The 26,433-nt window shown below is 42.6% G+C and overlaps 1 protein-coding gene and 1 long non-coding RNA gene across 4 annotated transcripts in view; one reads left to right on the forward strand and one right to left on the reverse strand.

The window, feature by feature from the left end:
* The window catches only part of NFIA (nuclear factor I A), a 395,772-nt gene extending 392,817 nt beyond the window's left edge, over positions 1 to 2,955 (reverse strand). For all 3 annotated transcript variants that reach the window (XM_021097780.1, XM_021097779.1, XM_021097781.1), the window contains exon 1: positions 2,535 to 2,955. In XM_021097780.1, coding sequence (XP_020953439.1) covers positions 2,535 to 2,624 — 90 coding nt within the window. In that variant the 5' untranslated portion in view covers positions 2,625 to 2,955. The remainder of the gene's footprint in view (positions 1 to 2,534) is intronic.
* Positions 15,259 to 24,588, forward strand: LOC106507659. Its single transcript, XR_002345466.1, has 2 exons — positions 15,259 to 18,727; positions 23,856 to 24,588. It is a non-coding gene; the product is annotated as an uncharacterized LOC106507659 (long non-coding RNA).

A 26,433-nucleotide genomic window follows, 5' to 3' on the forward strand; every position in this document is an offset into this window, starting at 1 on the left:
TTGGCGCCCTACGTAAGACTTTTGGATATGGGACGATTGTTTGCGCCCTCTAGGCAAGGGCTGGATCCAAGTTCAGCACCAAAGCCCTTCACATCCGCTCCTGCTTTCTCTCCTATCTCCGCCAGCTCCCGCTCCCTCCCCCGCGGGAGGGGAGGGGGAGGAGGCGGGGGAAACACTACAAAGCACAGTTCCAACTACAGCCTTTGGAAACAGGACTGAGAAAAATACAGTAGAAGAGTTACAGTTACAGAGAGGCTTCTGGTAACTTTCTCTCCAACAGGCATAAATTTAAACACACGCACAAAGAAACAGATGTTCCTCAAAGGGCAGTCTGGGGGTAAAAAGCATTTCCAACTCTCTCCCCAAGTTGCAAAAGTAAATCCAAGATACTAGGATACTTGAAAGAAAGCAGGGAAGGAGGGCGAAGGATAGGAGAAAGAAGAATGTAGGAAACACAGGTGAAGTACAAAAACTACTGTACTGCAATCACATAAATGACCCATTGTTAGGAAGGATAAGCCCCTTATTGGAAATAACTGCTCCAATCATTTATTTTGCAAGTGCTAGGAGGCTGCCTTGAAATGGGATTGTCTCTGTGCAAAGGAGGCTCCTGTCATGCTCTCTGCTATCCATATTCTTCCTGGCACAGAGCCCAGCCTTGCATTTGCTGTGTTTTATTTGCAGAAATGTTACCTTGCCAGTTTTAGTGAAATCCTCTTAGATATATAAATTACGTCAATAAGATTTCACTTATATGTACATCTCAAATACCTCTAATTTTGGAGGTTACTTAATAGGAAGATCTTATTAATATGATTTACATGTTAATGCCCAAAGCAGTGAAGATAAGATTGGGGCTCATGGGTGACAACACCATTTACTAGTTCTTACCAAGACTAACTTTATTACTAGCATTTCCAACATTTTTCTTTTCTCGTTTTTTTGATGTGCAGTCACTTGTGTGCAGATTTTTCTTATATGCATATATGCTTAAATTGAATCATGGACCTGAACTGAGCATCCAAGCAGATTCTTACATCAAACTTCCAGGCCAGATTTGATTAGAAGGCCTAAAGCCTTGGGAAACAGCTCTAAGGGAATTGGATCCAAAGATGGGAAAGAGCCTATATTATTTTCCATTCACTTCTCAACAGAATTAGTTGTCTACACTGCTCAGAGGGAAGGAAGAAATGGATATATTTTAGTCACAGTCTGCCAGTTACTGTCTCCAAGACAAGCTACTGCAGTTGGTTTCCACTGGATTGGTGTCAAAGACTTGTCCAAGAGGCCAGACTCCAGCTAAGAGTTAGCAAGTCAGCAATCTTCCACACACACCCTCCACAGGGGTTGTTGTGGTAACAAGAAGAAATGTGAACTTGGCCAGTCTCAATATCCAGGTCCCTACTGACCATATGTCTAAGCAGCAAAATTCAAGGAAAATCAAGAAAAACATCCTCTTTCTCCCCCTTTTCCTTTCAAATGTACAAAACAGCTGTCAGTACACCTGTGAAACATTCTCTCTCCCTTAAAACTGTTGTTTAGAGTTCAAGAAGAGAGGCTTGTCTATTCCTTCAAAGTACCTGAAAAGCCAAAGCTTTTAAGATAATCAGAGTAAGAAGTTTTGCAATGCTAAGTATGCAATATATCACTTCCGAAAGCTCACTACGGTCCCATAGTTTTTAAGCCACATACTTTTAAAAGCTGAATCTCACCTTCCACAACCCTTAACAACATTCCTGAACTTACAAATAATAATTCATGCAAAGTTAAACATTTCTGTAGAAGAATTTAAAAAAAATAAAAAACTTTTCCCAAAAGGCAATGGAAGAAGGCATACGATTTACGCAAACAAAACAAAACTACACCAATTAGGTTTTCTTTTCTGAAACTCGAAAACTCTTTCCTATTATGCTTGCTAAATCCGGAAGAGCCTGTAGCTTTGACAGCTTGAACCACACCATCCCCTTCAGAGCCGCAGAGAACTTCAGATCTTGTCTGCCCCGCCCCCTCTGGCTACTGCGAGCCAGTGTACACCCAAGCTTCCTCATGATTGGATAAAGCTCTAGTCAATCTCCCAGGTTGTCCCATTGATTAGAGGATCGAATCGTCAATTACTCTCCGGTCCAGACATTTCTTTTCGGGTTAGGTTGACTGCTGAGGCCAGACGTCTTTTTACAGAACCGAGCACGTACAGGATTCCCCCCCCTCCCCTTTCTGGAACCGAGCAAGCACTTGGAGGAGAAAAAAAAATCTGTCAAGCTCAGCAATTTTTTTCAAATCTCAGGAAGAAAAAAAAAAGGAAACCCAGTCCCTAATGCACATAGCAAAATAAATAAATAAAAGCCATCCACAAAGCTACATCTTTAAAACAAAACCATCACAATAGACATTTACCCAGCAATCACGTCAGTGCATATGCAAGCTAGAGAAAATTTTAAGTCTTAGCCATTAACAAAACCATTCTACCATTATTGTTGTTTATAAAACGCATATCGTATAAACGCAAAATAGAAAGTTTAAGATGTACCACGTACCATTGCAATGTAAAAAGAGTACGTGAGAAACTTTAAAATGTTCAGACGAATTGCTTCATTTGTTGTCCCCCTTTTTTTTTTTTTTTGCATTAAAAAGATATCTTAATAAACTTGGAACCGTTGAAAACCCGGAAGAGATTTTTTTTTAAGCTGTTGGCCAATTGCAGGCTTCTTGGAGATTTTTTTTTTTTTTTTCTCCAAATCAGGAGGCTTCTGCAATTGCAATGCGCGCTCTCTGCCTCTCTCACTGTCTCTCCTCTTTTGAAAGCGATCCAACCCGGGCTGGCTGGTTCTCAGATTCTCTCTGGTTTTGCCTTGTGTGCTTTGGATTCTACGAGACTTTGCCGAAGTTGCAATCGGTTCGCAGTCCCTCTCTCCTCTCACTACCCGCTTGTTTATTTCCGCAATCGCTGCAATTTGCATAGTAACCACGCACGGGGCGCCGGGGCTGCCTGCAGAGGGGGCCCGGAGGGGGCAGGGAAAGGCCTTGCCCCCGCTCCCTCCCCCCGTCTCTCTCCCCGCCAGTCTCCTCCTCCCCCACGGCGTGTGGCCAATAGGAGCCCCGACATTCAGCGCAAGCTCGGGTCGGGACACCGTTTGGAAGAAAAGCCCCTGTGTTACTAGGCCCCGCTCACAGGACCGTGTTTTTGGCGCAGTAGGAGTTCCCCTGCTTGCGGACCTCGCAGCCGGTACTAGGGAGATGTGAGGCTATGATACCTTTGCCTGCGGTTGTGCGGGTTTTGCACGTTTTAATCAAGTCTGCACACCTGCTTTCTCGGTTTCTTTTTCCATAGCCTCTGGTGAGTTATTAGGTTAGTTCATGATGGTTAGTGAGAGATTTAACCTTTATTTGCACTGGTGTAGACCAAGAGTTAAAGATCCTCTTTGGATCATTAAATCAAGAGAGTGCAAAATGTCACCGAGAACTTGCAGTGAAATAAAGCTTCTACTCTAGCTTCAGAAAGGAAAAAGCATTGCCACTACTCTCTGCAGATGGCTGAACATAAAAATGGTTAGGTGGGCTCCCTCAAGAATAAAGCTGTTCCTTTAAAGCAGGAGATGCAGTGAAATTCGAATGTAATTGCAAGCGTTTAATTGGTCAATATCCTTACAAAACCTGGGTTCCACAAAATTTAATGCACTTCTCCACCTCCCATCCCCCCCAAAGGAGACCTGTTTCAACATTTAAAGGAGGTAGGGGGTTAAAACCCAGTTGCTGAAACATCAAATCCTTCATTTCACTGATTCGTCTTATATGATTAATCCAGACTCTTTAAGATCAGGTGATCAGGATATTTCAGTGTCAACCTTTTATGTGTTTGTTTTATGCAACAGACTAGGCATTGGTGCAGTGGTGGTGCAAGGGAAGTATCCCTTTAAATGGAAAGCATCACAACCAGGTATTGCCTTTTTTTTTTTTTTAATGTGTTTGCTTTGCATCAGTTAAGTAGCTTAGGACATTTTGCTGAATAACTGAGTGACTGGAAAATGTGTGCTTAAGCTCACTTGATAAAAATTATCCAGTAAGAAGTCAAGAGGAATAGGAAGCAACTTGGCGGTTGCCTGATTTTCTTAACTGTCCTTGGTGAAGTTACCTAATTAATTGATAACAGAACCTCGAGCAGTTAAATCAGAAGTTAGAGAATCCTCCTATTCTATTTTGAACCACATTTTTGGCTTTAGGCTTGCACTTTACAACCAGGTAACTGATGCAGCATTACTAGGAGGTACTATATTGTGACTGCCCTTGGTGTTAGGCAACATTTGCTGTTCTGGTCTGCCTCCGATAGATTCGGATATTGTCTGGCTCTAGAAACTCTGTGGCATTTTAATCCTGGCCTCCTCCACTGAACATACATTTCCACTTGGCATGGTATGATACTTTTGCCCTAGAAATACACTTGATGAAATGTAGTGGCTTAAGGAAAAAGGAAAAATAAATTTTTTAAGTAACCAAAAAAGTTCTAGGCCTAGTTCAGCTGGAGCTCGGCCGGCTGTGTGATCTTGAGATGGTTGCATAACACCTGTAACATAGGATATCTACCTAATGTGAGAATGGAGGTCTGTTTTGTCAAGAGCTAAGAGCCTTTGAAATGCACAAGAGGTATCAGCTTGTATTGCATTGCTCTGTAAATGCTATAGTCTGAGTAATCCCTAATGCGAAGCAAGCCAGGCCTTGTCAATTGGTGGTAACAGTGAGTTTTGTCTGCAATGTCTATAATTCATTAACTTAATCTAATATGGTAGTTTAGCACCATTTCCAAAGAGACCTTTCACATCTCCATCTAGTCAACAACAACATGGCTTTGGAATCCCATTTAGGTGTTAATGTTGGTCCTACAATGTGACTCCAACAGATGAATTAAACTCTGTTACTTTAGATTCCTCATCTGAAAAACGGGACATATCCAGAGAACATATATTTATTACATAGTACATTATGCATGGTCAATACACAGCTACAATAATAATACCATTTCTGTTTAATATGTACCATGTTCTAGGTACACTGAATGTGCCAAGAGCTGGGATATACAGAATAAGATACTATCCCTGCCTCCAAGAAGCTTTCAGTTCAATGACAGAGACCAGACACGAAGGTAAATAAGAATATAATGTGATAATCGCTAAGTCCAACTTAGATATACATAAAGGGCAATAGGATACAGATGACAGAATGACTAATTTTGCACAGATGTGCAGACAAAAAGTTAAAAAAAGAGGAAATGACCTTTGTGTTAGGCCAAAAGTGTGCATTTGTCAGGTAGAAAATCAAGAGGCAGGGCGCTCCTGTCCAGGAAAGCAAAGTGACATCTGTATGTGCAACAGGCCAGAAAATGGGGACAGGTTCAGGTGTGGCTCTTGTTCTAGCTAGTGTTAGCTGTGTTACCATAACTAGAAAAGGAGTTAGAAAGGCAGATGGAGGCAAAACGGTAGGCTCGTGAGCCATTTAAACTTTTGCTTGAGGGACTGGGGAGGCATCAAGGATATTTAAAAGATTGTGTACAAAGTGGAGCTTCTGTTGTGGTTCAGCAGGAATGAACTCAACTAGTATCTGTGAGGATTCGGGTTTGATCCCTGGCCTCACTCAGTGGGTTAAGGATCCAGCATTGCTGTGAGCTGCAGTGTAGGTCACAGATGTGGCTTGGATCCTATGCTGCTGTGGCTGTGGCGTAGGCCAGCAGCTGTAGCTCTGATTGGACTCCTAGCCTGGGAACCTTCATATGCTATAGGTGTGGCCCTAAAAAGCAAAAAAAAAAAAAAAAAAAAAACCAAAAAACCAAAAAACAAATAAAAAACAAACAAAAAAAAGGCTATATACAAGGTAAGATATGCAAATTTAAAAGATCATGCAAGCAATGGAAGCAAAGAGACCAGAGAGAGAAAATGAAATCTTGAACAGCAGGAATGAATGAGCAAGAGAAAGAAAGGGAGAAAAGAGTGAACGGTAGGAGAGAGGTGGGGAAGCAAGGGAGATGCACGGGTGGTATTTGTGTTCAAGGACTTTGATCAACAGGGACAATTTAGGAGTGTGGTTTTTCCAGACTCTCACCAAAGTCCAAATAGCCACACTATGTATAATAAGGCCTATTAGCAAAAGAGGCTTTCCTTAACCCTCAAACTGCCACTTCTATATCCTTAAACCTACCAATATTAAATAATTTACAAATAATAACAGTAACAATAATAATAGTTCACATAGATTGACTGTTTACAGTGGCTCTTCCCATCCCATGAATTTGTATTCCAGTAACTTCAGCCCCACTAAAAATCAGCTACACATCGAATACGGTGACTCTGAGTTGTCAACCCCACTGAAAACCTCACCTTTCCATGTAGGCTAGCTTTATGCCTTAAAAATAGTAGGCTCTTCTAGGAATTCTGCTATGTCGACCCAAATAAAAAGTTAATCCTCTTGCAGGCATTGATATGGAGACTACAACATCAGAGTCTTACAGAATTAGAAACATAAATCAAAATTGCAATATTTTTCTAATAACAAATTTAAATTTCTGAACTAAGTTGAATGTTGAACACACAAATATATTTCACATTTGCTTGATTTGCTTGGGTAAATCCTAGATCATCACAAGTACTTTTTAGGCTACGTAATCAACACTGGCATTTAGAGGATTAACATGGCAATAATATAAATGATAAATACTAGAAGCAAATTGAAGTCTGGGACTTGATGAGGCTCCCAAATAAGCAAGTTGTGGCAGACTCTCACCCCCTCTCCCCAAGCTGTTCTTTATTTTTGGTACATAGATGAAGAGTTTAGAGACTACATTTCCCAGCCTTCCTTGCAAATAGGCATGACACCTGATTAAGTTCTTCTCCATAGAATGGGAACAGAATTGCTGAGTCCAAGCTTCCTGTCACTCGCTTAAAAGAAATTTATTGTAAGGGTTTGGCCTTTCCAAAGGCTGCAATAAAGCCATGTTAGAGACCTAACTTCAATGCAAAGACCAGGACAATGCCCTGGGAGACCCGAGAGCAGCGAGATGGGCTGAACCTGGGTCCCTAAATGACCTCACGAAGCAGAGCTGCTTCTCCAGCCTAGAAGATATTTGAACTATTGTATTTTGAGGTCTCTGATATAGCAGCCTAGCCTTTACTATAACTAATAATCAAGATTATAAAACAATTTCATGGTAACTTTGGATTATTTTCTGCCCAAAATGTTATGGTTTTTTCCCAACGTGGTATAGATGACATTTGATTTTATTATTAGTCTCCTTTTTCAGACTCTCATCCTGTCTAAATGCTCTTTGCTACCCCCACATCCCAGCAACACTAAATGACTCACTCTTCTCTTCTCATCACTTTCTGAACACACCATGTGTGTTCATCCCTCTCTTCCCTTGTTTGTGTGTATGTGTTTCTGTCCAAAACTCCCTAAAAAATGAGTTCCACTCATTTTTTTTTTTCAAGAACCAGTTTAATGGTACTTCCCAGCTCCCCTGGCAGAATCTATTGGTCCCTCTTGTGTGCTCTTTAATGCCTTATACTCATTTCTAGGACAGCTCTCTTAATGTTGTATATCAGTTATTTATCTGTGCATGTTTCTCCTAGACTATGAGCGCCTTGAAAGTGCAATGACTTCATTGATCCTTGTATTCCTACAAGCAAAGTGCCACAGTAGATATTTATCTTCCATAAATATTGGGCAGATTCATGTATGAATGAATAGATCAACAAATGGTTAGCTTTCCAGCCCTGCACTCTGATGAATTGTAGGGTCAGGAGTGTGGCTGATGCAAGATGTGGAATTATCACTAAGTGGACATTTTAAATAGGAAAACAGTAGGACATTGAGTTTGCTTGTCCCAGGCCCTCCACACATTTCTCACCTTTATCCTTCCTTCTGGATAGGTCATCCTCACCACACAAATGAGGAAACTAAGGCTCAGGAAACTGTAGGGGTTACTCGTGGTCATTCATTAAGTGAGTGGTTGAATTAAGTGCAATTCTTTTAGCATTCCTTCCCAAAGCTCTAACTATGATCTCTGCCTTGGGAAACAGTTCAGGCTCCAATTTTTTTAAAGTATTATTATAACAGTCAGTGGGCTCTAACCATAATAAAAGGCAAACACGTGGACCCATCCTTTTTTAAAAAACAGCTTTATTGAGGTATAACTGACATAGAAAGAAATGTATGTGTTTGATATATGTAATTGGATGAGCTTGGATGGATACAAACACCCATGGTGCCATCACCACAAGCAAGGTAATAGACATATCCAGTACCTCCCAGAGTTTCCTTGTGCCTCTCCCCCCCCTCTTTATTTGTGGTAAGAGCATTTAACTTGGGGTTTATCTTCTTAACAAGTCTTCAGGAGTTCCCATCATGGCTCAGCAGTTAGCGAACTTGACAAGCATCCATGAGGATGCAGATTTGATCCCTGGCCTCGCTCAGTGGGTTAAGAATCCAGCGTTGCTGTGAGCTGTGGTGTAGGTTGAAGATGCGGCTGGGATCCAGTATTGCTGTGGCTCTGGGGTAGGCTGGTGGCCACAGTTCTGATTGGACCTCTAGCCTGGGAACCTCCACATGCCACAGCTGTGGCCTTAAAAGACCAAAAACAAATGAAACGAAACAAAACAAAACAAAAAAAAAACAAGTCTTCAAAGGGTGCAATACTTGTATTGTTAACTGTTGGCACTATATGATACAGCAGATCTCTAGAGCATTCATCTATCCTAGCCGAACTTTAACACCCATTGAATAACAGCTCTTCATTTCCCCACCTCCAGACTCATCCTTTTAATCTTGGGCACACACAATAAACTGCAGAAATTCCTCAAGACCAAAGATGATGTCACACAACTGAGCTACTAGGTTGACCAGAGAGAGGACATCTGTATCATGACTAAAGTGAAGGTGGCAGAGGTTGAGTTCCCGACGCACAGAGGGAGAGCAGAAAGGGAGCTCAGAAGTCTCCAAGCACCACATTTTACAGATGCTAAAACTGAAACTAGCAGAATGAAGTAGCTAGATCCTGGCCACACAGCTGGTAAAGAATTAATCCCCAGTTCAGTGCCAGTTTCATTACATCATGCAAAGGATATTTTGCAGGAATGGGAAAGGAGTGAATAACTATCTCTGGTATCAAAGTTGAATAGAGGCCTGGGAAAGGGAAGAAAAGCTATTAGTGGATCTGATAGGAGAAAGAAAACGGTTAATTATCTAAATCGAAGGGACAACTATAAAATCCAGGCTGGTACCTGAAAGATTTACCAAAATGTGTTCAGACAATTTTAGGATAATTTTTGGGAAACATAAAGGAGGGTAGGAGAGAACTGCAGCTTGGTGTGAAGAGCCCTGAGCCAATCTGGTTTTCTAGTCTCTGCTCTTTGTGGTCATTCAGCCTCTTCCTCTGGCTTCCTTCTCTGTAAGATGTAAACATCAGCCCCACTTACTTCTTGAAGTTTTGTGAGGATTCAATGAGATCATGAATCTGAAACTGTACAAAAATTTAGAGGGAGGGATGGATTGGGAGTTTGGATTAGCAGATGTAAATGGTCATGTAAGGATAAGGTCCTACTACATAGCACAGGGGACTATAATCAAAATCCTATAATAAACCATAATGAAAAATATTATGAAAAAGAATACATATGTGTATCACTGAATCACTATACTTACTGTACAACAGAATTTAACATTGTAAATCAACTATATTTCAATAAAATTAAAACAATTTTTTTTAAATTTTTGTCTTTTTAGAGCTGCACCTGTGGCATATGGAGGTTCCCAGGCTAGGGGCCAAATCAGAACTACAGCTGCTGGCCTATACCACAGCCACAGCAACAACAGATCCGAGCCAAATCTGTGAACTACACCACAGCTCATAGCAACAACAGATCCCTGACCCATTGGGTGAGGCCAGGGATCAAACTCACATTCTCATGAATACTAGTTGGGTTTGATACCACTGAGCCACAACGGGAATTCCCAGTAACATTTTTTTTTTTTAATTTAGGTTTCTGTTCTGAGAAGGCCCATATTGCTCTTTGGTCTCAGTGACAGTGGCGAAGGGAATGTCATTGCTTAGAAGGCATCAGAATAGGCCACACACATTGTGCCACCACTGTGGCTCTAAGGCCTACTACCATCTTCAGAAGTCGACCTGTGGCAAACGTGGCTACCCTGCCAAGCAATAGAGGAAGTATAACAAGTGTAAAAGCTAAAAGATGGAATACCACTGGGACGGGTCAAAGGAGGCACCTAAAAGTTGTATGTGGCAGATTCAGGCAAGGATTCCATGAGGGGACAACACCTAAACCCAAGAGGGCAGCTGTTGAGGCATCCAGTTCATCTCAAGGCTTTCAATAAACACACACAATAAATAAATGTTCAGGTTTTAAAAAAATTTAAAAAAAAGAAGGCCTATATTACAAACAGTTATTTACCATACAGCACAGAATAAAGAACATGGATATTGCTTGTATTTATCCTGCCTCTACTCAGAATATTTTGGAATAGAGGTTTTGTATGTGTGTGTATCTGTGTCTATTCATCTCTATTACACATACACACACGCTAGTCAAATATATGTCATATAGTCCAATATATGTCTATATATACATATATTTATCATATACCTATGAGAGAGAGAGTATTAAGATAGAAATAAGGGAAAATCAAGGCCAAGGTTAGTATCCAAAATACATGCAATAAGATCCTATGTAATTTTTCTGGGGCTGGCTTGCAATTTTGACTTTGGGTTTACTTGTAATCAACTTAAAAAAGAAAGGTAAAAACATGTGAAAAATACTACTTTCATAGGATTATAAAATTTAAGAAGGGTTGTTCAAAAGCAACACAGACATAAAAATTTTCATACATAACCTCTCACCACTACCACAACCACCGCTGCCACACAGACACACAGACCAGGGTTGTCTCAAGGAGGACAAGCTCTGCTAGGCTACGTGGAACCAGGTACTCAATCTCTGGATGAGATTCCAGCCAGCATAAGGGAGAGGAAGTGGGAAGGATGGCATCTTCGAAGGTGACTAATTTAGGCACTCCTCAACTATAGCTTGAGTGCCCGGGATTAGTGGTGCTGGAGCTTCGGATACCGCTAAATTAGAATGCCCCTGGCTAGACACCAACGTGTATTGGCTCAGAACATCAGCAAAAAAGAGAGAACCAGTTAAGATTGACCCATCTGACCCTGGGATTTTTCACACTCACTCTAATATTGCTAAACCACAACCTACTCCCTAAAAACTAGTGTGGAGTGGAAGGAAACAGGAACTGGAAAACCCCATTGGCATGGACACTGAGTTCAGACTCTCTTTTCCAACCTTTATCCTTTAGCTTCAGCCTCCCTTGACCTCTCTTTCACAAGGTGACTCACAATAGGATCAGCAAAGGGAACTCTAGCAAAAGAATTTATACAATTGGGGTTGTTATTGTGTTGGATGCACAAGCAGTAAAAGTGGGTGGCTTGCCTCAGAGCCCAGTTAATAGGCTAAGATTCAACCACAGGATTACCTGTCAACCAAAAATATTATGGGGAAAAAAAAAAGCCTGTGTGGGTCAGGGAAGGAAATAGGGCACAATCGTACACTGTATCACTAGATCACTTAGGGAAATGGTAATTAAAAAAAAAATTGTGGCAAAATGTGCATAACATTTACCATTTTAACCACTTAAAAAAATGTACAGTCAGTGGCATTAACTATATTCACCTTGTTGTGCAACCATTTTCACTGTCCATCTCTAGGACTTTTTCATCATCCCAAACTGAAACTCTGTATCTATTACAGGATGACTTTCCATTCTCTTCTCCCTCCAACCCCTAGCAGCCACCCTTTTACTTTCTAAGAACCTGACTACTCTACTCTAGTACCTTATATAAGAAGAGTCATTCAGTATTTGTCCTTTTGTGAGTGGCTTATTTCACACAGCATAATGTCTTTTAACTTCAAATATATTGTCTCATGTGCCAGATTTCCCTTCCTATTTCGTGGGGAATAATATTCCACTGAATGTATATACCACATTTTGTTTATCCACTCATCCAGTGATGAAAACTTGGGTTGCTTCTACCTTTCAGCTGTTGTGAATAATGCTGCTATGAACATGAAGTATAAATATCTGTTTTCCAAGCTCTTGGGTATATATTTGGAAGTAGAATTGCTGAATCATATAGTAATTTTATTTTTGATTTTTTGATGAGGAAATAGAAGTTTTAATTTATTTTTGGAGGAAAAAAATTGGACAAATTCTTTAATGACTTCATTTTCAGAATTGCTTTCATGAGCATCAGGAATCTTAAGATTCTAGTCTCAGTTCTATTAACTGTGTGATCTTTAAAATCACTTCAATTTTCAGGACTACTCTCAGTTTGCTCATCTGAAAAATGATATCTTTGAACTAGTTGATAGCCAAGGTCCTTTGAAATTCTAAAGGTCTCTAATTCTGCACATTTTCTTTTGTTCTTCTTCTTTTCTGGCCACACCCACAGCATATGGAAATTCCTGGGCCAGGGATCAAATCCAAGCCAGAGCTGTGACCTATAGCACAGCTGCAGCAATTCTGAATCCTCAATCCACTGTGCTGGGCTGGTTTGAAACCAAAACTTCCACAGAGACAAGCCAGATCACTGACCCACTGTGGCACAGCGGGAACTCCAGCATATTTTCTTTGGTCTGTGAAGTCAACCATTTGTTCATTCATTCATTGTTGAAATGTTTTTTGGTTTTGGGGTTTTTTTTTTGAGGCCAGGGATCAAACCTGCATCCTCGTGGATACTAGTTGGGTTCACTGACCGCTGAGCCACAATGGGAACTCCTGAAATGCTTTTTGAATGTGAGACCAGGGATTTTTTTTTTCCCCTCAAATATAAATAAGAGTTGACCAGGGGGAATGGGACTGGGGGGGAGGAAGGATAGGGGAACGGTGAAAGAAGAAATAAAATGGACTGCAAGCTAGTGAAAGAGCTGGTACCAAGAAGAGGCCGAATATGGATCAGAACATTCTGGGGCTAGTGGCCAACTTTTAAATTTTACACTTTATCCTGTGGTTAATGGGGAGCCATTGATCCAGCACTGCCGCAGCTGTGGCACGGGTCACAGCTGCAGCTCGGATTCGATCCCTAAAAAAAAAAATAAATTAAAAAAAAAACAGGGGCCATTGAAAGGCTTAAAGAAGGTGGTAACAAGATCAATTTTTGTTTAGAAAAATCACTTTGAGAACAATGTGGAGAACAGATTGCAGGGATTCAAAACAAATGATCTGTTCTTTCTCTGCTCCATTGTCTCTTTTTTTTTCCTTTTGTTTTGCAAGTGGGAAAATTAGTCAAGATGTCCCAGAGCCTAACCTGGAACCAAAAGACATTTAGGTCAAACTTACTTCATTTCATCTTGGTAAATCATACTGTACTATATTTCTCTTTGCACTGAAAAATATTTGGCTACCATTTTCGCTGAACTACTCACCCTAGTTAGGAATGTATTAATGTCTTCATGCCATTAGTTTGCCAATTAACACTTTAAGACTATGACATTAAGCAATTTTAAAAGAAGTTCTGATAGGAGATTATTATCACTTTATCTGCAATGTTAAAAAATTAAATATCTCATATTAATATAATACCTATTCACAATGGCCAGTAAATAAGGTATAAAATAAAATACCTTATATATTATGAGAAAACTCATATTTAAGCAAGCAGAGATTTTCCTTAATTGGGATGCAAATAGTCTAGTTCTGGCTTTATACAATATTCTTTATATAAATAATGTAGTACTATAAAATGATAAAAATACAGTGATGCTATTTTCCTGTTTTATATTCTTCTTATCTTCTTTGCTATGAACGTTATGAGTTGGGCTGCACAAGCAAACTGTGTACCTACGGAAACAATGAGTGGTCCCTGAAGGCCATTATTTGTAATGAGTGAAGAAGAGAAGTTGGTTTCTATCTTAGAGCACGCAAGTGTAGAAATGAGTTGTTTGGAAAAATACTCTAAGTTTTAGTATGCAAGATTAGTGCCTTGGTTTACTGCAGATATTAAGAGTCATTCAATCGCTCATACCTTGTTTAGTAAAATAATGCTGGAAAGAATGGCATTTGCCTTCAATAAAGTTTGGCAGTTTGGCATAGTTTTTACTTTGTGTTTACAAAGGAAAGAAAACCAAAATGAGAGCAAGGAGAACCAATTAGAAAGAGTGCTTTAGCCGGGTGAGGGTTCTTGAAATGGCCAGCTTGTTGTAAGCAGGGCCAGGCTGAGAGCCGAAAAATTGAAGTTTGTATGGTATGTGGTAGTTTTTGGTATATTGAAAAAAGAATTGCTTCTTTCAGAAAGAAGCCAGAGAATGGTAAGTGTTTCTGGTTTTAACATTATTCTATTAGTTTGCTGGTCCTCCCAAGAGCTATAAAGTTGACAATAAATCAAATGTATTTTAATTTGTCATGAGATAGAAGATAGAAACAAAATTTTCCCAACTGGTTTTCTGCCAAAGTATTTCTACTAGCCCTATTCACTTCCAAAATTTATATTCACTGTCAAAAATTAAGAAAAAATTGAACTATCAAATAAATTTAAGTCTGGAAAACATTTACTGGCTGCTGCTGTAGCCTGGCCCTACATTATCTTCGGGGATGCTCGACAAGTACATGGTGATCCGCTCTTACAAAGAGGCACGTGACTCTAGGCCAGCCTAGGTTACTTATTTGCCAGAACCAGGGCAGAATACCTTCTCCAGATCGGTGCAAACATATGACACATGACATTGTACCAAATAAATAGGCACATCCTACCTCACTGCTCTTCCTCTGAATCCAATGCCTTGTGTTAGGAGGACTAACTTTTGAAAATCTCTGTTTGAACATCAGATTGCAATAAATCTATGTCCTTATGTGGGCAGTGTAATATTTGAGTAAAGCCTAAACAGATAATATGGGTGATACTTGCTTCAAAATATGTTAAAAAATACAGTGATTCATGTTCAATTTAGTTTCTCAAAGTCAAAATTTGAGAATACACCTCGATTTTATATTACTGATAACTGAAAGACTCTCTGCAATGTCAATGTCAGGTGCTATTTAAAACACTATTTGAGAACTATGTCTAGATACTCATGTTGCAACAGAAGAAAGGGTGGGGGAAAAAACTGTAATTGCAATGTATACATGTAAGGATAACCTGACCCCCTTGCTGTACAGTGGGAAAATAAAAAAAAAAAATAAAAAAAAAAAAAACCACTATTTGAATTTTCTAGGGAGGGGGGGTTAGCATGATCAAGAGAGGTTTTCTCAGTGGCTAATAACAGTGATACAGATACCTGTTAATTCCCAAGCTAAATGTTGATTGGAAAGTCTTATAAAACTCATCTTTCTAGTTCTTTTTGTTTTGTAGATTTAAATGTAAATAATAACTCCAAAACATAATTTTACCAGTGCCTGTGTTGTTTTGATGATGTTACTTGATCACGAGAGTTGTCTCAATTCAAAGTTGTCTCAAAAATTGCTTTATTTTTTCTAAAAAATGTATTATATAACATTACTATTTGTCTTAATGACTACGCTAGGTACAATAGTAATAGGCTTCCATGGACTTTAGATAAAATGATTGAATTAACTTTGAAGCCAAACAAACAAACAGAAATTTTCTGTTTTCACAACTGGGGATATGACAGTTTGACACAACAATCCTAAATTGAAAGTTGAAAAACACTTCAGTGGTAGAGCAATCCCACAATCCCAATATAAGAAAAGCTAAAGTTTTTCACTCCCAGACTTTGTTCCTTTGAAAATAAAAACATGACCAGTTAACTAAGAAAACACCATAATTAATGTTTATGGTGTTCACATATTTATTAATATCATCAAATGAAATGCCTGTTCGCTTTAGTTCTAAAGCAGCAACATATTAAGAATTTTACTAAACTCTTCCTATAATAAGAAAGCTCAGTTTGTGGGTTTTCCCCTTTAAAAAACGAAACACACAACTTTGATACCACAAACATTTTAAAAAGCTAAATCACCTGCCTGAATATGATCTCTATAATGGCAACTCATTGATATCACAAAAAAGTATTAATTCAGATCAACTATAGGGAAGCGTTTCCCAAGTTTACAGGCATGCCTTACGGCCAACAAAGACTTCTTCATTTGTTACTTTTCTTATGTCTGAGTGTAAATTAATAGATCTTGGTGTGTCACTTTTATAGTTATAAATCAGATTCATGCCCAAGTCTGCGGCCCTGGAATCTGGGTCTTTAAGAAAAAGGACAGTGGACATATTGGTGCCTGGAAAGTGTGGGTTTCCTATGAGTTTGTAGGCCGCCTTGCTGTGGACCTAGATGTATAACTGATTTTCACTTGTCTCTACTCTAACGACCGAATTAAAATACTTGTCTATCTCCAAGTCATTATAACATGGAAAATGTACACTGTCTACACATCATGGGCTATGAAACAGCAGCCTGAACACATGACAGTCTCAGTATGTTTGAAATGTTGGAGCAAATGGGGTGGTTGGTTTTGAATTCATTTGCACTCATTTTTACCACTTGAGACACACTCATTAAAGAGCTGTATTTCAGCTATGTTATATGCTGCCCATTTAACTGAGCTGGCTTTTCACAGTACTGCTGCCTCTGGCTTTTTAATTTGCCTTGAACAGGAGTATTCTTCCATGTCATGAACAATTCAGGCAGGCTTTATCAGGTAAAGCCAAGTCATCAGCTCCTTCCACTCAGCTCCTGGGACCTCCAGGTTGGGACTGCAGATAAAGATGGGGACTGCAGATCCCTAAACCGGAGAGCTGAATCAAGCTCACTTTCTTCAGGGCAGCTGCTCAAGAGCAATCTGCTCGCACTTAAACCCTTTAAAGCTACAAACAAACTCTGGGAAAGTTACATCACCGTAAACAAAAACACAGTTGCTTAAATTATTATTATGCAACACTGTGTCATTACTCACACATCGATACTGCAATTATCTTCCCAATTTGGCAAATACCACCATAGCTTGGTAGGCAGCTTGGGGAGAAGTAAAAGTCTGGGATAAATATGTCAATGCCAGATTCACCAATGCGAAAGGTTTCCTACCCTCTTGAAAGACACTCAGGTTTTATCATGCAAACAAAGTGAGAATCCAAAGCTGTCTCCCAAGTCTTTGGAATACCACATTTTAAATGTCAATGATTAGTAAGATCCATATGCTCGGCTAGAGAGAAGAGCAATACAATCAGGCACACGTGAAAGTGAAATTCTGGATGTGCTTTTTAAAAACTCGCAGGCATCAATACACATTTGGTAACTAATTTGTTAATCAGCCTACCCCTTCCCCCGCCAGAGGTGTGTGCACCCACTGGGTTGTGTCTGCCCCAGGTCATCTCCAGTAAGGAGAATGCCCCCACCCCACGCCTGCTGCTGTTCACCGCTGCAACGCTGGGTGTTTAAAAAGACAAATCAAATGTCCCGGACCCATTTTTAGCAAAAGGATTTGGAAACCAGATGAAAAGGACCAGTTTGTAAAAAGAAGGGGAAAAACTGGTAACTACTTGTCCTAAGAAAAGAGCAAGACTGAGGGCAAATGACCGACACAAGTGCCTATGACCATTTTTCTCCTTGGGCTGTAGCAGAGCTGACAGTAGAAGGTTGGGGGTGAGGGGTGCGGGAGAGATACAGGGAAGAAAAAGGGTTTCAAGCACCGTCTCCCGGTTCGCAAAGGTCTGGCCTCCTCAGTGCTCAGGAAGAGGTGGTAGCCATTTTCTTTCTTTTCCTTTTTGTTTAACGTAAAAGGAAAATAAACCAGAAAAGGTATATCTCCCTGCACCAACAGCTCAGCTCCTCTCTCAAAAGGAAAAAAAAAAAAAAAAAAAAAAAAAAAAAAAAAGTATTTTAACAATCTCAGGTACAAAACCCAATCCACATGCTTCCAATGAGGCTTCTGGAGTCAACTGGATTCGATTTGGTGACCGCACTGATGGAGACGTGATCTTGAAAAATCAATCCGTGCTCGCGCCCCCACTCCGCCTCCGCCGCCGCCGCCGCCGCAGTGGCCACAAAATTAGCGGCTCCGAGGACGTTTTTGCCGCAGTGCACGTCCGCAGTAACCGCCGAGCACTCGGGTGAATAATGCCAGTACAGTGCGCAGACGATCGGGCTGATTTATCACGTAAAATAATTCACTGCTTCAGTCTGGCTCTTGGTCCTGTCACTTTAAATCACAAACGCGCGTCTACACAGTTCTATAGGCGCCCACACATGCATGGTACACGTGTGTGCGTGTGTGTGTGTGCACGCTGCGCGCAGGGCCAAGTGGAATGATTCCAGATTGCTTCACGTATAGGAAAGGGAAAAAAAGAGCAAAAGAGCTCGTCACCCCAAACGCTAACCCCACCTTTTGCAGCATGGACAAGTGGCTTGTAATGCAGCTTGGAGCAGAATAAAGTCTGAACAAAACTAGACTGTGAGACTAGCACGTCCCAGAGTGAAAGTGAGTGACGTTAACGCAGACTCGGTAAAGACTCGGATCACTTGCAGGCAAAACTAATCCACCCCCCCCTTTTTTTTAATAAAAGAAAGAAAAGAAAATCATTAATTAGGTTCAGATCTAAAATGCTGCTTTGAAAACGCACGCACATGTTGAAGACTCTGGGACTGTAATTTCTTGGGTAAACATCTGGTGAAGACATTCCAGGAACACATCTGAAAGGAAGAAAGGCGTAAGACAGCCCCTTCTTTATATATCTTGGGTCAAAAAAAGGGTTGTTTAAACTATTTTTTTTTTTTAAGTGTACTCTCAGTCTAAATACGTTTATGAACTCTAAGGGTGAATTTGGGTTGGGAGGGCTGAGCTGAGAGTGGAGTCCTGGGTCCCAGGCTCATCTGTAATCTTGGGCAGGTTTCATTCTATGGCTTTCTTTTCTCATCCATAAAATTGCAGAGGGTCAATGATTTTCTCTCTCTTTCTTTCAGTCTGTCTGTCTGTCTGTCTTTCACACACACACCATGACTCTATCTAGGAGGGAATGACGATGGGGCTTGGGGAAGAGATTTTAATGTAGAGAGAAAAAGAGGTCACATTCTTCAGGTGGCATCTGTTTAAACTGATGGTAATGAAAGTGATGAGTCCGGTATGCTGGAGTCCTTAACAATAAAGATTGTGTCTATATTAAATGCTGCTATTGTCCCAGCTCTGAAGTATATATAGCATATGATAATTACTCCTTGAGAATGATAATGTAATCTTGTAATTATATTGGGGGTGGGTAGAGACTATTTTCAAGGACCAGCCAAAAGGATTTTGGGATTGAAACGATTTTCAGTATTGTTTAAAATGTTTGTGAAATGCATTAAATTACTTAGATAATTCAGAGAATATGAGGTTTTTTAAGTGGGTAAGAGTTCTCCTGTGCCAGACTCACTGTTAAGATTGACCAAATTAATGGGATTCATTACTCCTTGTCTACTTTTTCAGAAAACATTTCCAAGCAGGGTTATAGTCAGAGACCACTGTTTGACACTTCTCTTAACTGTGCAGTAAATGGTCAGGAGTATGGGTGCCAGAACCAAACTACTAGCTGGTTTTGATATGCACTAGCTGAGTAACTATAGAAAAACTATTTAATTTAGTTCTGCCTCAGTTTCCCACATTTATATAAGGAAGATTACAATTGCAACTCATTCGCAGGGCTGTTGTCAGAACAAATGAGTTATCATATTAAAGTGCTTGGAGCAGAGCATGGCACATGTAACAAACAGCTCAATAAATGTTAGAGGTTATTATTACTCCAGTGAAAACACGGGGAGAGCAATGTCACATATAATAGAGGGATCTTTGAACTGCTCCTGGATTTCGACTAACGCCTCTGAGCACTTTATTTTATCTGGCTTTTATGATGTCGGCTTAAAGCAAGGAGCTCCAGCAGTCTTTATTATTATTAAGAATAGGCCAGAACATCCTCTACCAAAACTCCATTCCCATACATACATTCAATAGTTATGAAATTGGAGAATTCTCCACTTGATCGGATCAATGCACATGTGTAATACTGGCTCTATATGTTGAGTACATACTTTTTATGTGTGTGTTAACTATTCGGGTGGGAGGAAGCCAAGGTTTTCTTTGGAGAGAAATTTCCAAGGCATCAGTTAGTTCCTGCCTGTTCCTGTTGTGATACTTTCTTTCCTACACAATTTGTTACCTCAGGCCTAGTCTCTGTCATTGAATTATGGAGTCAAAATGATCACAAATCTCTGGCATGCTCCCTTTGTGTCATTATCAGTTTAAAGAGGAAAAGTGACATCCTGACTTTCTCTCCTCTCTTAACGACCCCCAGACTGCAGACTTGAACCAGGCTTTAGGCAGGGTCACAGGCACGGAATGCTCAAGGGAGCAATCCTGCTTGTGTTTGCAATTTGGGATTGAAGGCAAGCTGCAGTAAAGCTTTATAGAGGAAGTAGAGATTAGGTGTTTCCAGAACAAGGTGGGCGCTGGCAGGCTTAGGTCACTACTTGTTGGAAACTTAGGTCCCCCTTCTTTTCTCCTGTGGCACCTGAAGCCCCAGGTGCACTAACTATTCTACCAGGAGTCAGTGAAGAGACTGCTCCAAATAGGACTGGCAGACCTGGGGTGCCAGGGGTGACATCCAACCCTTAGTTGAGGGCGGGGTGGGGACTTGCAGGCTCGGGGTTAAGTTCTCCATCAGCCAATGTCTTGCTGAAAGCGCAGGAAAAAAAGTTCAGCGTTCCAAGCACTAGCGTGAGCTCTCGACTCCACTTTGTCAATCTGATTAACACAATCTCCTAAACAAATAAGTCAATAGAAGAGGGTGCATAGCCTTTCACACCACCTGCTTGCCTTCTTCTTTTCCCTTGTGGGGATTGCCACCCTCTCCATCACCCATCACAAGCGCACACCCCTTCTAAAAGAGGCGCTCGAAGATGCTGAAAGGAAACCCAAGGTACCTGTATACTTTTACAAATTTCTGGAGCCCAAGGTGGGAACGCTGGTGAGTTTCTTTCCTCCCCCCTCCCTCCCCTCTCCGGCCCCGCAGCAACTTGGCACCCAGAAGCGGTGGGCGCTTGTCCTCGCAGAGCTTTCGGAGACGTCCGAGGAGTCCGCTAGAAGACTTCACTGATCATGGTGCGCAGTAGCCAGCGGACTTTCCCAGCTGCAGAGGTCCTGGGGCAATTTGAGAGCATGTACATAAATTCGGCTCTACCCTCCGTCTACGACAGGTCCCGGATCCCCCACTCCAGGCCCTGAGAAGGCTTCGGGCGACGGCAGGTGGACGGATCCAGCAAGCGGGAGGCGCAAGAACTGCCCAACAAGGTCACGACCGCGAGGCTGCAGACCCGGGCTGCGGCGCGCGCGGGACCGGGCGCCGCCCTCTGGCCCCGGAGCTGACCCAGCCGCCGAGCCGGTCTTCGCCACTGGCCTGGCACGACCCGAGGGGAATGAAGGGGCGACCCCGCAGAAACAACCCTTGCTTTAAAGGTGGAAGCTGAAACCTGCGGGGCTCCCTGGCAAGCTGTCCTGGAAGATCAGCCGCACGGTACTACTGAACTTGAGAAGGGGCTCTCAGCTCTGCCCACCCCTCTTCCTGTGGCGACCTGCGGGAGACTTTTATCTGCTCCCCTCTGTGTCTTCGTGCCCCTGGGAACTTGGCCCAGTCGGCCTAGTTCTCCATATAAATTAGTGGTTCCATCAATTCAGCACCCTCTTCTCAGGCGGACTTCCAGGGTGTCTTGTAAGACATTACTAGACATTGAAAAAGCTCGATGCTTTTTTTTTTTTTTCTTCTTTCTGAGGGAGTTTTGTGTGAAAGTAAAATCTTCTAGGCGTTAAAAACCAAATCAAACCACAAAGCCAAAAAACAAAACATGCTGCCTTCACGTGAGTGGATTGTGAAGTCAATCCAAGCCTTCCTTGGGCCAGCCTTTGCTCAGATAGTCGGGTTCCTGAATCTTCCAGGAAAATAGAGCCCCTTCAGACACTTGGGGGGGGGGTAATAAGACTACAATATATTTCCATGCTTAAAACATTTCTTTGCAGAAGCAAGATTTCCTAAAAGTGGTCTGCCAGTGATGCATGGAAAAGCAAACCAGCTTACAGAGAGGGGCCTCTGAAGAGGAAGGGGGAGAGGCAGGACCCAGCCCCAATTACAAACCGCAGTTTCCAACTGTTGAACCACAGCACTGCTACAGTGGGACTGGTGGGATGTCCTGACTGACCCTGGAGCTGACAGGTTGCAGACCTCTGGGGCTCTTTTTCACGGTTTGCTGGAAGTGCTGGACTTCTCAGGGTAGCCCTTCCCAACCGCAGAGTTAAGCCCCCCTTTTGTGTTTTGTGGGCATATGTTTGGACCCTGCATCAAGCCTTGCTCCTCACACACTTCAGGTGGATAAGCTGTTGTTCTTCAGCTGACCATGCGTGCACCCAGGGTGGGAATGTGGGTGCCATCACAGACGAAGGTGTGTGTTTGTGCCAGTTTGTTGTCTGACACCCCACCCCTCGTCCCTGCCAGCCCCACCGCTAAGAAATGGACTTTAACACAGCGCTCCAGAAACTCTCCTAGGAGTTTCTTCCTGGGAGAAGACACCACTGAAATTCTTTTGCAACCAAGGTTTATGTGTTTTGTCTAAAGAATCAAGAGAAGAGTTGCAAAGATTGCGAGCTGTGCAATGTCTCAGGTCAAGAGAACTTACTCAGGTCCTAGACACTCAAAACTCTGAAGGGGAAATCACCAAGAGTATTTTGCTCAGAAAGTACAGCTTTCCAGCTTCATGAGAATAAGGACTGCTTTCTGTACACCTCAAATCATTCAAACAACACAACAAGTCTCAACTGCCCCCTTTCACAAACAAAACACACACCCTCAAGTATTTCTGGTCCTCTTGTGGTTACCAAGCTATTTTGTAGCACATTAATGGTGATCCCCACTTTTGCAAAGTTTCTTGCTCTTTACCCTGATAAGTTGCACTTGTTCTGGGTAGAACACAACCTTGCCTTTGAGCCCTTGACCATGCTTTCAACCATTTTAAAGGTTACATTTTAGTCTTAAGGGATAAAAATGTTCCTTTCATCCTGTACACAGAGTGCCAGGGCCCAAAGTGGGCAAGTCTGTAGGAAACCCAATCTCTTGGCTTTGCTAAGATCAGATGGACAGTTTCAACATGCCAGTTCTTGTCTGCTAAAACGCCAGGGCAAGGTACTCAGGCCACTGCGGACAGACGGATCATCTGTTTCTCTGACTCTAGCGCTGGGCAGGCTGAGCACATCTACCAATTTTAAGGAAGAGAAATCGGCTCAGGCCAGAAAGAGCAGGAGAACCCCTTTTTCCATTAGGGCAACTTCATTAAGCAAGAGCTAGATCTTCACAAAAGGGGACACATTTTGCTTAAGCCTGTTCTTTCTTGGGAAGCATGGAGAGACCAGGCCCACCAATATCCTCGGTAAAAACTACCAGAAATGTGCAGTGCTCTAGGATGTCGGCTTGGGAGTCATTGAAGGCCAGACTGTTACAGTTAATCTCGCCTCTTTTAGTTTCCATTGCTCTCTTTCTCCTTTGGTCTCTTTCCTTCTTGGTGTTCCCTACCTCCTGTAGTTATGAGTTAATAAAAACATGTCCCTATTTTTAAAAAGATCCATAAAGTTGATGCTAAATTTGAGAGTTAATGTTGCAACTAAACTCTCCTGGAGCCACATCTTTTCTGTCTGTAATGCCAGCAACCATTTGTCCTTAAAAACTTACTATAATGATTCTTTCAAGGCCTTTGAGAAAATGTAATAAACAACTAATTGGAAAAAAAAGTAAAACCCAACTCTCACTTATTTTACTTTCTCAGATCAAGGAAACGGACTTCAAGCAAAATAATCAACTTTATGTAGTTTATTTTTAAACTCCTCTATTTTCAGTAGCTCATTTTCTTCCTTAACTAAGTCACACCGCTTTGTTCGAGTTCACATCTACCTCTCCCACGTGTCCCCACTAACCGACTCAGTGATTCGCACCCAGCGAGACCGAAGGAGTGGAAACCGTCCTGAAAGGAGCCCTGCCGGCATTTGGTCCCAGGGTAAAGCGCTCCATTTCAGAAGTTCTGAGAAAAGTGTCTTCTTCCGAAACTACCAGTGGAGCAAATCATTTACCTAATTCATTCAAGAGCCTCCATAGGAAGGACTTTGGAGCCTGATGATCCTCATAATTCGGTACTAATGAAAACCCCTTTGGCCCTTCGCTTTCGGCCCCGCGAGAGACGGCATCCGCTCCCAGGACGAGAAGAGCGGGCCTGGCTCGCGGCGGCCCCTCCCCATCTAACCCCAGATGGCACAACCCGAGAGCACAGCGACGACGGCGGCGACTCCAGACGCCGCCCGTGCCACCGTCCTATCCGCCACTGTGCCACTCTCGCCCCCTCTCCTCCAGCGCGGGCCCCTCCCGCTTTCCCTTCCTTCTCACCCTCCCCAGGGCTTTTTATGGGGGTAAGAGGTAAATTGGGAATATTTCCTCTGTCGCGAAACATTCTCCTTCCTCAGCCATCTCCCACTCGGGCGGATTGGAATTAAAATCCGGTAATTCAACTTTGCTGCGAAAACTCGGGTTCCTGGGGAGGGGCCGGAGGGAAGGAAGACCCCGCGGTGAATGCGCAGCCCTAGGAGGCTCCCATCCCGCCTCGCTGCCGCCCGGCGGGGAGGATGAAAGCCGAAGGCCGGGGAGGGGCTGCGCGCTCCCCCGAGGGGGCTAGGGTTTGGGGCGGAGGAGGCCGAGGCTAGGTGGCGAGTGCGGGGCCGGGGCTTCAGGGCTCGCGGGTACCCGGACCCTCTTCCCAGGCTGCGCGCTCCCGGCCCTGCAGGTGCACCCCCTCCGCCCCCTTGCAAGCCCCTCCAAGAAAACCGCCTTCCGGCCCAAGTTCGGTCCTTGGAGGCTTTGAACGTGGCCTTTCAGAAGTTTTTAAAGCTGCTCCGCCCCGCGCAGCATTCAAGGGTCACACTCCCCTCCATCCCTCCACCCGCGCTACAGCTGCAGCACCAGGGGGTGCAGGGAAGGAGTGGGGCGGGGTGTGGGGGGAGGCCGTCGGCAGGCCGAGGCTCAGGGGTCCAAGCACCGCCCAGAAGCGCCAAGCTCGGCCTAGAGCGCTTGGAGATCCGCTCCCGAGCCCAACCTCTGAGGAAGCACAGGCAGACAGCTCCTGCACCGCGCCAGCCACGGGGGGGTGGGGGTGGGGGTGGGGGAGAGGGGAGGGGAGGGGCAGTGGGGAGAGGAAGAGAGACCGGGCGGGGGAAGGGCACAACCACATTACCAGGGTTCCTGTGCTGAGCTGCAGCCAAGGGACTATTTAAACTGGCCTTGAGGGGAGGCAGCTGGTGACCCGCGTCCTCGCCCTCCAAGTTCCCCGCGAATCAGGGCGCCACCTACAGGCAAGTTTCGGATAGCAGGAGGGAGAAAGGGAGACAGCCCGTCAAGGAAAGCCACCCAGGGGAGCAGGACCCTGTTTTCTCCAGGGCCATCTCCCGCTCCTGAGTCTGAGTTCTGAGCTCCAGAGTTATGGATCTACTGGCAGCAGCAAGAGTTCTGAGGGCACTGAGAATGAGCTTTTAGGGAATGAGGAATTGAGGTAGTAAATACAGGAGTTGGAGGATTCATGGACCAAAGTCCCTCTTCTAGGCTGGTCTTAGAAAATGCAGCTTGTTTCGCTGAGAAGAGTGGCTGTGTGGCCGTGGACAAGTTGCTTGATCTTTCCAATCCTTGGTTTCTTCATCCCTTAAAAGAGGTATAGTGGTGCCTGCCTGACAGGGTCTTTTCTAGAATTAAACGAGATAATGTAGATGAGAAACTGCAGGTGCCTTCTAGAGGGAGATTTCATCGATTTCTAATATGGAAAAACTGTCTTTTAACCTAGGAAATCTAACTTATAAGACTTTGTCTAGCTTCTTTCTGTTTGTTGAAGATTAGGGCCTTTGAAGAGGATAGAGAGAGTCAAAGAGGTGTGAGTGTCTGATTAGGATAGAAGGACCAGTTAGTGGAAGTTTTGACAACTGCTCTCTAGCTAACCCCCTTCTTATAGACATATAATAACATATTATATTTATGCATCACTTAGTATTGCTATTTACTATTACCTCATTTAATTTTATCACTTATATGGCATATGTTTTTCCCATATTGAAGATGTGAAAACAAAGACGTGGGGATACAAGCCATAGCTGGTACCTTTTTTTTTTTTTCTTTAAAGAAAATTTCCAACTTAGCAGCTCTAGATCTGTATTTCAGAATCTACCTTTGACATCAATTTATTAAGCACCTACTATGTGCTTGGTTATATATATTAGGAATTTCACATGTGATTCTCAGGTCTCATGTGATTCTCATATCATGTCTGTGAAGCAGGACTTCAAGATCTCCCTTCACAGAAGAGGAGAGCTCGG

Source organism: Sus scrofa, chromosome 6 (genome assembly GCF_000003025.6).
Source record: "Sus scrofa isolate TJ Tabasco breed Duroc chromosome 6, Sscrofa11.1, whole genome shotgun sequence".
Taxonomy (NCBI): Eukaryota; Metazoa; Chordata; class Mammalia; order Artiodactyla; family Suidae; genus Sus; species Sus scrofa.